This window comes from Petromyzon marinus, chromosome 13, assembly GCF_048934315.1.
Source record: "Petromyzon marinus isolate PM22_M1 ecotype Great Lakes invasive population chromosome 13, UKy_Petmar_22M1.pri1.0, whole genome shotgun sequence".
Classification (NCBI taxonomy): domain Eukaryota; kingdom Metazoa; phylum Chordata; class Hyperoartia; order Petromyzontiformes; family Petromyzontidae; genus Petromyzon; species Petromyzon marinus.
Window position 1 is genome coordinate 1,711,905 of NC_133679.1, and position 12,681 is coordinate 1,724,585.

At 45.4% G+C, this 12,681-nt stretch overlaps 1 protein-coding gene across 4 annotated transcripts in view; it reads left to right on the forward strand.

The window, feature by feature from the left end:
• The window catches only part of LOC116942198 (WD repeat-containing protein 7-like), a 145,232-nt gene extending 135,167 nt beyond the window's left edge, over nucleotides 1-10,065 (forward strand). For all 4 annotated transcript variants that reach the window (XM_032953871.2, XM_076066791.1, XM_076066792.1 and 1 more), the window contains 2 exons: nucleotides 1,963-2,061; nucleotides 9,070-10,065. In XM_032953871.2, the coding sequence (XP_032809762.2) occupies nucleotides 1,963-2,061; nucleotides 9,070-9,131 (161 nt within the window). In that variant the 3' untranslated portion in view covers nucleotides 9,132-10,065. The remainder of the gene's footprint in view (nucleotides 1-1,962; nucleotides 2,062-9,069) is intronic.
• The last annotated feature ends 2,616 nt before the right edge of the window (nucleotides 10,066-12,681 follow it).

The window sequence follows — 12,681 nt, forward strand, 5'->3', positions numbered from 1 at the left end:
ACACCTGTCCACAGAAGCAATCAATCAATCAGATTGTAAACTCTCCACCATGGCCAAGACCAAAGAGCTCTCCAAGGATGTCAGGGACACGATTGTAGACCTACACAAGGCTGGAATGGGCTACAAAACCATTGCCAAAAAGCTTGGTGAGAAGGTGACAACAGTTGGTGCGATTATTCGCAAATGGAAGAAACACAAAAGAACTGTCCATCTCCCTCGGCCTGGAGCTCCATGTAAGATCTCACCTCGTGGAGTTGCAATGATCATGAGAACGGTGAGGAATCAGCCCAGAACTACACGAGAAGATCTTGTCAATGATCTCAAGGCAGCTGGGACCATAGTCACCAAGAAATCAATTGGTAACACACTACGCCGTGAAGGACTGAAATCCTGCAGCGCCCGCAAGGTCCCCCTGCTCAAGAAAGCACATATACATGCCCTCTGAAGTTTGCCAGTGAACATCTGAATGATTCAGAGGACAACTGGGTAAAAGTGTTGTGGTCAGATGAGACCAAAATGGAGCTCTTTGGCATCAACTCAACTCGCCGTGTTTGGAGGAGGAGGAATGTTGCCTATGACTCCAAGAACACCATCCCCACCGTCAAACATGGAGGTGGAAACAATATGCTTTGGGGGTGTTTTTCTGCTAAGGGGACAGGACAACTTCACCGCATCAAAGGGACGATGGACGGGGCCATGTACCATCAAATCTTGGGTGAGAACCTCCTTCCCTCAGCCAGGGCATTGAAAATGAGTCGTGGATGGGTATTCCAGCATGACAATGACCCAAAACACACGGCCAAGGCAACAAAGGAGTGGCTCAAGAAGAAGCACATTAAGGTCCTGGAGTGGCCTCGCCAGTCTCCAGACCTTAATCCCATCGAAAATCTGTGAATGGAGCCGAAGGTTCGAGTTGCCAAACGTCAGCCTCGAAACCTTAATGACTTGGAGAAGATCTGCAAAGAGGAGTGGGACAAAATCCCTCCTGAGATGTGTGCAAACCTGGTGGCCAACTGCAAGAAACGTCTGACCTCTGTGATTGCCAACAAGGGTTTTGCCACCAAGTACTAAGTCATGTTTTGCAGAGGGGTCAAATACTTATTTCCCTCATTTAAATGCAAATCAATTTATAACATTTTTGACATGCGTTTTTCTGGATTTTTTGTTGTTATTCTGTCTCTCACTGTTCAAATAAACCTACCATTAAAATTATAGACTGATAATTTCTTTGTCAGTGGGCAAACGTACAAAATCAGCAGGGGATCAAATACTTTTTCCCTCACTGTATATCTCGTGTCTTTATCTCTCCTGTCATCTCACGAGGCGTTCATAATTGGAAAGGAAGACCCCCCCTCCGCCCCTCAAGTACAACTTCTGCATAGGGCCTCCAAAGGACCAGCATCCCCAATGTCTGCGCTGGATGTGATGGAGCAGCACCGGATGTCGCCGTTTAGGAAGCACGCAGATCCCGGCACCGCAGGGCAGAAACTCGCCTGCAGCATCGAAGGCCCAGCCACGTGCAGCATCTCTTCACAGGAGGCGTTTGGATATCGTGGATTACCATGGGCAACAGGATTCGTGGATAGTAGGGTGATCCATAAGAGGACTTGTACTATAAACTATAAAAAAATTTTTTTTTTAATTTTACCAGGTAAGGCCCACTGAGCTGTATAGCTATTTTTCAGAAGCGACCTGACTATTACAAATGACAGCTTAACAAAGTGGCTAATCGTGGGGAAATTTACAGCAGCCAAATAATTTAAACGCATGTTAATTCTAAATGTGGAGGGAAAAACCCGAGGTCCCGGAGAAAAATCCACGCAACCATGGGGAGAACATGCAAACTCCAAATATAAAGGCGTCAAGAGTTGAGATCGATCCCATGACCTCCTGTATGCCAGGTGAGATAGTTAACATCGGGAAGTGATCACCTTGTGCTTTCCACTCTCGTGTGCAATGCAGTGCCGCCCGACGTCGTTCCGAGGGGCAGCGCCGACCGGACGAGGCAAGCGAGCCCCTTTCGTCGAAACAGACACTCGTTGGAGCTGGGCCAGACAGCCGGTGAGATCCTGTCCGTTCAACGGAATCCTCTAGGTGTGCCTGTATGAGCTCTCGTCTGTCGTGCGCGCTTCGGGTAACTGCATGGGTGCTGACGTGGCCCAGTGGCAGTCCGTTTGTTGCGAAGATTCTCGGCTCTATTCTGAGAGGCCGCCCCGGTGAATACTGCCGGTGCATTGACTGTGTAATAGGCGCCGTCAGCTTCGTGGTGGACGTTAAGGATCGCTCACGTCAATCGGAACGAGTAGAGGCCGTTGTGTGCCGGAGTCGTGGTCCAAAATTGTCAAATTCGAAAATGACCCACGAATTACTAAATTGGAATATTTTACACATTTTTTTAAAAATGGTATCTTGAAAATAGGATTTACCATTTTCGGTCTTAGCACAGGAGGTGTTAAGATGTTCAAACACAAAATAGATACCTATTGCAAGGCATCAAGTCTACATTAACCACATAGGCTTGTGGAAGAAAACAATAGGTAAAGCCCATTATATTTTTTATCATTATCATTATTGGCAAAAATTGGTCTTATATAGATGATCATTTTGTTGATTACTGCTGATTAGCATTCTAGAGTTCCTTGGGTTTAGTTTTCTAAAGTACAGTATGGTGGTCGTGTTTGTGATCACCACCGATGGTGACAATCCAAACAAAAGAAGTTCCCAATTCTTCATGGACATGTATTTAATATTTTTTTTTTGGCTGAATGGCAGAAGATTGAAGCATCATTACTGGAAAAAGTGATTTTGGGAGAAATTCTGACGCACGAGGCACACCATCTTGAACTTAGGATGACATGTGTCGAGTGAAAGTGATATTTATAACCTGGGGAAATAAAAATCAATCAATGGCATTTATTTAGGACCAGGTAAATGCCTATTGAGAGAGTACAAAACTCCTTCGCAAGACATAAATTGGTACAGTGCGAGAAGGCAAATCTCACGGTAGAACATCTGAGCGTGAAATCGTAAACGGAAGAGCATGAATTTCTCCTTCCGCTTTTACAAACGCGAACCACTCCCCATTATTGCTCCCGACGGCTGCGGAGCGAGGCACTGTGCTCGCGGTAAGAGGGCGAAGCACGCCCGCCACGGGGCCACGAGAGTTGCCGCATTCGTCAGGGAAGAGTTACGGCACTCAAACTGCCGGCGTCACCGTGCGCACTGCATTGTGGGATTGCTTTATGCTCTAGTAATAGGCTTAAAAGTGTCATCGTGGAATTATGCATTCAAGCCCTGAGCTGTGATTTGTAGTTCGACAACCAGAAGGACATTTCCCTTTTGCCGTGATTGATTTAATCTGCCCCCCACCCCCCCCCAATTGTCCTAAATGTCTGCTGTTGTGAAACTGGGAGCACTGGGGGGGCAACAAAGAAAACTGATGCAAACTTGCTTTTGAGTTGTGCCTTGCATTTGCCGGGGAAGCTAAAAGAACGCAAATTATATCCTGGCAAAGTAACTTTCAACAATAACAACGCAGTAGCAAAGGAAAAAAAAACATCCACGACTGATCTTCCTACATGTTGTGCAAGCATATGACACTTTAGGCAAAAGTCTACAACGTTTTATGAAACACGATGTTCACTATATTTCAGAAACCGCACACAAACACAAACACACGCTGTTATTTGCACTGGCTTTGTGTAGAACGATATCTATTTACTTATTCCTATATTTCAAAGTGGGGGGTATTTTTTTCTCTTTCCTGCCCGGGCACAGACAGGTCAGCCCCCCAAATTCTCTGGGACCCCCCCCCCTCGGGAGTGGTGTTTGCGCTCCTCCTCGGGAGAGGGTGCCAAGCCCCCAATTCAATGAAAGGCCTCGTGAATTGGGCTGCCGTGGCAACGGCGCGTGCCGGTATTGATCGGGGCTAACAAAAATGGGTTGCACGAGTGAAGGGAGGGGAGAGGAGGCCAGCGAGGGCACTCTTTTGAGGCGGTGGAGAGAGGGACGCTGGGTGGGGGAGCGGGCGGGGAGGGGGGGCGATGGTGCAGGGAGGCAGTAGGGGACAGATCGTGTCAGCTGGTGAAGAGGACAGGAGGAAGAAATCCAAGGGGGGGGGGGAGGGCGGGGGGGGAACCTCCCCACCAAACTGCCTTTGAAATTGTAATTTTCCTTTCCTTTCCCCCTTAACAGCGTCCAGGGTCCAAAAATGGGCCGCACCCGTCACGGCAGTGACAATGGGGAGAAATTTAATCCCGGCAAACAATGGCCGGGCGTCCTCAGAGAGAAAAGGGTTTTTTGCGAGCTGGAAATAAAGGAGACAGCAGCATGTTGGTCCATATTCGGCGCGAATAAGTTACAGGGTTTAGTTTAGTGGATTCTCCCTGCAGACAGTGGATTTGCACGCTCAGCCGGCTCGCCCGTCGTGGCAGTGAGCCGTCTTCTCGTCAACATCGCCTCTTCCCGTGTCCTATCCGTTCCCTTGCGCCGCCCCATTGCGGCCGCCACCCTCGTTCTTAAATAATAATAGTTGAATAAGAAACCCCTCGCTCCCTAACACTTACTTCTCGCCCCTTCCAGCATTGGACCCCCTAATGAAGGTTTTGTCATCGGTACAGTAGCATGGCGTAGAGTGGTCACGGGGTAGGTGTGTGCTGGGTGCGTGCCATCTGCCACTGCCACCTGCTCCCTCGAGCAAACAGTGGCAGATGGGCTCACGACGAAAAGTCCTAAAGAACTTTTTAGAAGATGCCTAAGCTTCTTGGTGTTCCGTCATGCCTGTTGATGCCCCCTGGGCTCCCCCAACCCACTTCCTGACAGCTGTCAGCTTCTCCAGCCTCATGCTGAGGCCTCCCTCCCAAAAAGGGAACAAACCATCAATTATTAATGTCTCTACTTTTTGGGGGGGTGAGGAGGGGGGTGCTGGTGGGGGGAGAATTGTCAAAAATAATCGTGCCACGCTGCTAATTAAAACCCACAAACTGAGTTTGACACATCGCACAATGGGAAAATATATAAATAAATGGCGTTTCATTACAGGTTCAGTAAGCATGGATAAGTGCACATGCTTTCTTAGATGGTATTAATGTTCATATAGTTAACACAAGTTTATTGCTGTCAATAATATATATTGTTTGGGGTTTTCAATAAATTATTTTTTGAAAAATTATTCAGTAAAAATATCCGTATTGATTTTATCTTTTTTTGTTCCAATCGTTGGTCGTCACACAAGTCTCTCCAGCAACCTTTGATCATCGCGGATTGTTATTGCAAGAATATCATTATTGCTTATCATAATGCGTGTAAGGAGATGCATTTTTTGCGTAGATATAGCACGTAACCACCGGTGCAAGCGAGTGTAGAAATGAACCGGTAATTTTAGCGACTTGCACGAGTTACGCTTCTTTTGATGTGACCGTTTCAAACTTCGCCTGATGTCTGCCTGTTGAGTGAAATAATTAGTGGCACAATTTGGGATTATGACAATGGCCTTTGTGCCAGAGCTTCCGAGCACCGAGGCGCTGCAGCTAGGGAGACAGCCTGGTTAAGAGAGGTAATGACCACGTGCCATCTGTGAAGAACCCCCAAGAGACCTCAGTGATCCACTGCTGCAGCACGCATCGGTAACAAGTGCAACCCTGCAAGACTTTCTTGCTTGCAATGTACATATGTATAAAACACATTGGAGCTGAAAGTTATAAATACATATCGTATTCGTATACTATGCTATATTTAAGTCCAAATGTAACATATACATGTGTATATATATAAACTAGTGGAGAGCCCGTTTTCCCTGAAAGAATTACATTAATAGGAGCACCGTTGAAAAGTGAGAGCAAATTGAAATAAATCGTGTCAGTTTTCTGTTCGTTACTGCCACCTCTTCTGTGGCATGAGATTTGTTGCTGTTTGATTCTTTATACATATATGTTTGATTTTCGACAACATATTTATTCCACTTATTTAACATATTCTGAATTATGAACAACATACTACGTAACTTTTAAAATATATCCTCAATTATCGAAAGCATATTCAATAATTTTCGGGAATAAAAAAAAAATGCTTTTGCTGTTGCACGTTAAAATAACTTATAAATAATTTGTTAGATTTTTGGTGATGAAAAGTTATTTCTATGTTTCATTATTGACAATAGAAAATGAATCATATTTGATTATTAGCAATATAAAACTATTTATATGTTTGACAATCAGGTTTACATCAAATCAAAAGGTATTAAATATGTTTAATGATAAAACATATCTAAATATGCTGCATTTAAATATGTTGGCGATTTTTGCACTGATTGTGCTACTGAATCGATAATATTTAAAATACATGTGTATTCTATACATATTCTTGGTTCTTTCAGTAAAGATACGTAGATAGAAAATAACATAAGAATAAAAGAAAATGAAATTAAATGATATAAATTTAAAATAATAAAAGCAAGAAACTCACGATGTTTCGATCGCAACACAAGCGGTCTTCATCCACCTTATCTTTTTATTTTATTTTTATTTTCTATCTACGTGACTTTACCGAAAGAACCAAGAATATGAATTCCTGCAGTCACGAAAGTTTTAAGTCAAATTTTATGCTATACATGTTCAATTCTGGTTGGATAGGGTTCACTGCCGTGGTCTAGTGGGCTAGACCACGTGCAGTTAGCAGCACACAGAGCCAGAGGCGGAGGCTAGAAGACTCTCGGTAAGCCGAGCAGGCCACTCCAATCCTGGGTAAAAAAATAATCAGGAGAGCAAGCTGTAGAGATGGGCCTAAATTACCACCACCACCACCAGCATTAAATAATGAAAAAAATTAAGCAAACAATTGTAACCATATTTAATTTGTTTCACCAAATGAGTGTCATTTGAGCGTTAACACGGCTGGATGTGTGTTCGTTTAAGGAGTTCTGTCTCCCCATACCCCCACTCACTGTGCCTCGACCAAGGTGGCGCTGTCCTGATGATGGCTCTGTGGCCCGCAGCCACCAACAACAACAGAGTTACTGTTGGGGTGGTGAGCAGCCCTGGCCAGCACCCAGCCAGGAAACTCGAGGCATTAGATACAAATGTTTTATAGTAATATGAGATATGTTATCCAATTGTATCGGCTTCGTGCTTTCGGCGTCACGTCATGAGGCAAAGAATAAATTTGGATGTCTCGTAGAGTCGTGCTCCCCTTGGTGTTAGAGAGTGGCCCGCGGAAGGGGATATCACAGAGCCACCTCCGAGATCCCGTCCAGTAACCTCTGGCAAACGCATGTTAGAGGGGGCAGCTCTTCTCCGCACGCTCTTCCAATTTGTTTTGTTCGGTCAATTTTTAAATGACTCGTTTGTGATATAGAGTCGTCACTGCTGAAGTTGAATGGCTTGCTTGTAAACATCATTACGTTTCTACGGTACGAGTTGGTGTGTGTGTGTATATATTCTTTGTATTGCACGCAGCATACATATTTATTTGGCTTACACTTTCTCTGTTTTGCACTACATTTCATCTGGAGACATTTGCCACCGTTGTGACATGCTGATTTTTAAGATTTTAGTTATTTGTTTAAAAATCATGTTCTTAAAATCTTGCTAATATTGGATGTATACACGTAACACCATTCCTGATTATTAGTTCATGATTGTTGAAAGTTCTTGCACTTTTCACAAGTGTTGGCATTGCTTGAGGATTGATCTGCAAAAAATTTAAACATTAAAAAATTTTAACTAAAAGATAACAACCCCAACGAGAAATGGATCGTGTTATCCACGATTCCCCAGAGTTGAGACGTTATACCTGTTTTCAAGATTACTTTACACGGCACAAAATTGTCTGTGACCACTCACAACGATCATGTGCACTATCTACGCTGCTGCAGTTGCACGCTCTAGCATTGCAGATCGTGTGATGGGGCAGTTCCCCACCACGCACGTTCCGCACATTTGTAATTCTCGCTTGAATTGTATCACGTTCTTCTTCAAGCAACAGAGCAACCACGTCACGTCAGAGAAGAGTCTCCAGGCGTAGCGCTGCAGCGCTTCTGGAGTCAGCCCGTCAGACACCCCTGGCCCAACACTAGGTGTCACTCCGTTCTGCGCTTTAAGGCACATTTGACTGCGTCATCTGGAGCACGTATATTCATTATTTCCCACTGGTCTGGGAGAATATAATAATTTGATAGTGTAACTGGCCTTTCTCAGTCAACTGCTGGATGAAGACCTCCCGTGCTGTTTAATTTATGGAGGTTATTTAACCATACTTCACCACGCTGGTGAGTGCAGGTTGGTCAAGGGCAAAACAGAGTCAGAAATCACTTACCCCTGATTGTGTTAGCTGAGTACGGAAATTGAACCCGGTTTCTGGGTTTGTTGCGCAGTTCGTGAACCACTGTAGCGCTGCTCCCACCCATTAGACCAGTCATCGGCTGTGGTGTGTTTGTAAACAAGTAGCAAGAGTATAATTTCAAGATACAAACAAAATATATAAAGCCCTTGGTTAGTCCACTGATGGATGAAGGCCTTTCCACACCGCCATGAAAGAAAAAGGGGTCCGTAAGTTCGGTCAGGCTAGCTAGGATTTGAATTGTTAGGCCCAACCAGGGGCATGCAGAGGAACCTGAAACTCTAAAGCCAATCATGGGTGGCACTGCTAGAGCCACCGCTTGTGCCACCTCAAGACCTGGCAAATCCATGGACTTAGCCATGTTCATATTGCAACCACGCTGTTACATCTTTCAACAGCACAGGCCCCCGACGTTTTACCGACAGCTGATTAATATCACAAGGAGTTTTGCGTGAGGAACCATCTCTTGATTTTTCTAGGCTGTCAAGCAGAGTCTCTAGAATTGCAAGAGTTGACATCGCTGATACCAACTTTGGCATTTCACCCCCATATGTGAACTTTGCAGCTTTATACATGCTGTGAGTAAATGTGTATATTGTTGCATCTGCTTCTGTTGCCAGTGTAAGGAATAAATATTACAGCGTAACACTAAAATATCTCAGGTAATTATAGGGGTAGAAACGCGTGCGTGATGGGGAAATCAATCCCTGCGTGTGATGTTGTTGTTTTGAACAGACCTTCTCAAAGTGAGCAAAACCCGCCATGCGAAAAAGGTCTCTTCCTGCAAAGCGTCGTGACTGGCGACATGCTGCAACGTCCTCCACGGGAAACTCCTCGCTCACTCGCTCGCTCGCTCACCTTGACACCAACCCAAAGGCTCTTCACTGCTGTGGGGTTTTGTCCTTCCCAAGGATGTCCGTCTGTTTACCTGTCGGTGAAACGGCAAATCCGTGCAGTTCACACTGAGAACGTCTTCCTCGGTGATGTCGCCGCTGTCGTGATGATCGCGTTCGCTTCTCAATGGCAGCCCGTCTTGATGCAGAATTGGTGTGCTTGTGCTTGTATTGCATCGCCCTCTTAGCTCCCCACCCCCCCCCCCCCGTAACGATCGCAGTCATGGGTCACTCAAAGAGAATTGTTCTCGAATGGCAGTTGTCTATGTTTTGTAAAACGTATATTAATAAAGACTAAATCCATAGATTTAATTCGGAGGTTTTTAAAGGTATGGGTTTTATGAAGTCTACCGTTTGGCAATATGTTCTTCAAAATACGTTTTATCGTTTCAGGTGTGATGAGAGCTCATTTTGTTCATGTTTTTAATTTGCACATTCACGGGAAATGTGTAAACAACCCGTGGGTTGCAACGGAGGCGTATTCATGACAGTGTATGGTACACCGCGAATGTGCAGGTGGATTTTGTGTTTGTTTTTATAATTATGAACAACATTTTGGAAATGATTATTCGTTTAATGTCGGGGTGAGTTGATACATGTTGCTGGACGACACATCAATATTCCTTCATATTCTCATCTCTAAAACAGGCACACTATAAATAATTAGATCCCAAAATTCCATTTATTTCCTACGTGTTAAATTGCTTTAGTCTGCGTTTTAAATGTCTCCAATCGGACCGTTACGTGCCTGTATGGACAAAGTGTGGCTTACTGGCATTTCATGTCAGTATCTTGCTTGAATAAGTGCCGTTTATTCAATTAAAATATATTAAATTAAGTGTGCAGTTTTGTGCTTTGTGTGTATTTTGGGCACGGTGAATACATTTAATTCTAACTGAAGGGCACGTGACAGACTTTCCAATTGTAATTGGGAGCAGAGTATAACAAGTTATCATTGGCAAAAATATGAGTTCATCAGCGTAAAATAATACATTCTCTATATTCGAATAAGCCAAGTTAGTTTTCCGACCTCTTATTGTGACTTTAATCGAACTGCACGGAGGTAAACCAGACACCAGACGGATGACATTCACTGCTTTGGGAAACTAGTTATTTCACCAAACACAATGACACGGTGCCCTTTTATAGCATTAGCGACTGTTGGGGAAAGTTGTTCTCAAGCACCAGTTAAGGGCTGCGCAGTGCACGATGGGCTTGTGTGGCCACTACCATGCCTGGCTGCCTTTGTCTCTCCAGTGCTAATTTTGATAAAGCTTCCAGCACACTGCTCCCACCACTCACTTAAGGCCGAGCTGACCTTGCGGGAGGCCCGGGTCACGGTTCGGATATTTACTCGCCGCTGGTGTTTGCCACGGCGGGGAATCCAACTCGGGTCGTAGGATTCGTAGCGCAGTGCCACTGCCCCCACCCCCCCCCCCCCCCCCCCACAATGTGCACGTACATTGGCCCGGCCCATCGCTCTGTGTGAGGTCAACTGAACAGATCTGTTCTCTTTCTTATTAAGCTGGAGAGGATGTATGTGGGTTGGTACCAGAGTGCTTCAGTCAGGTTGATATTAACACAAGCCTTGCTAAATATTTGATCTCCCCATCAAGTGGCACAATGATCATCCTCCTAGGATATTTGTTGTTCTCATCATGCACGGCTTTGGCTTGTGCTCTACCATCGTCACCCCATCGTGCCCAGTCTCCAGTCTCCATGGCGGTGGTGGTATGCGGTCTCGTACATGCAGTCACCTGTTGTATATGACTGCTTCAAAAGCTCGGAACATTTAATTGCTCCAAAGTAGACTTCCATTCCTTCTGCGTGATGAATCACATTTAAACCATCCTCTTGCTGATCACAGGTCCTCAGCTCAGCACATTCTAGCAACGTTTGCTCCGTGGGAGTTTCCGCATTCTCTCTCCTCTGCTGCCGCAAAGTCTAGAAGTCCCTTCCAACCATTTGTGTTTTCACTCTTCAAGTTCGCATTCAACATCTTCCTTTGATTTTTCCTCCCGTGACTGCCTCTCTATATATATAAAAAAAAGTTTGCCCACAATTTGTAAAGCCCTCTTGAGACGCTATATACATACAATTGGCAGAGTTCCCAAGAGGACGTGATCGTCTTTCTGAGATGCTGTAATAGCCTACTTATAACTTGAGGTGTGTACCTAAAGTCTGTGACATGACAGTCTCCACCACCTCGTGGACGAGCTGTTCGGGCACGGCACTGGCGTTTGGCATGCGCCGCGGATGCATGCTGCTGCTACTGCTGCTACTGCTGCTACTGCTGCTGCTATTGCTGCTACTGCTGCTGCTACTATTGCTGCTATTGCTGCTATTACTGCTGCTACTGCTGCTACTGCTGCTACTGCTGCTGCTATTGCTGCTACTGCTGCTGCTACTATTGCTGCTACTGCTGCTACTGCTACTGCTGCTACTGCTGCTACTGCTGCTGCTACTGCTGCTATTGCTGCTACTGCTGCTACTGCTGCTACTGCTGCTGCTACTGCTGCTGCTACTGCTGCTACTGCTGCTGCTATTCCTGCTACTGCTGCTATTGCTGCTACTGCTGCTGCTACTACTGCTGCTGCTACTGCTGCTACTATAGCTGCTATTGCTGCTATTGCTGCTGCTGCTATTGCTACTGCTGCTGCTACTATTGCTGTTACTGCTGCTACTATTGCTGCTATTGCTGCTACTGCTGCTGCTACGATTGCTGATTCTGTTGCTACTGCTGCTATTGCTGCTACTATTGCTGCTACTGGTGCTGCCTCTATTGCTGCTACTGCTGCTGCTATTGCTGCTACTGCTGCTACTATTGCTGCTATTGCTGCTACTATTGCTGCTATTGCTGCTACTATTGCTGCTACTGCTGCTGCTACTATTGCTGCTACTACTGCTGCTATTGCTGCTACTGCTGCTGCTTCTATTGCTGCTACTGCTGCTGCTATTGCTGCTACTGCTGCTGCTACTATTGCTGCTATTACTGCTGCTACTATTGCTGCTACTACTGCTGCTATTGCTGCTACTGCTGCTGCTTCTATTGCTGCTACTGCTGCTGCTATTGCTGCTACTGCTGCTGCTACTATTGCTACTATTGCTGCTACTGCTGCTGCTATTGCTGCTACTATTGCTACTATTGCTGCTGCTATTGCTGCTACTGCTGCTGCTACTATTGCTGCTACTGCTGCTCCTATTGCTGCTACTGCTGCTGCTATTGCTGCTACTGCTGCTATTGCTGCTACTGCTGCTGCTACTATTGCTGCTACTGCTGTTGCTATTGCTGCTGCTGCTATTGCTGCTATTGCTGCTGCTATTGCTGCTACTATTGCTGCTATTGCTGCTACTGCTGCTGCTACTATTGCTGCTACTGCTGCTGCTATTGCTGCTACTTCTGCTATTGCTGCTACTGCTGCTGCTACTATTGCTACTGCTGCTGCTATTGCTG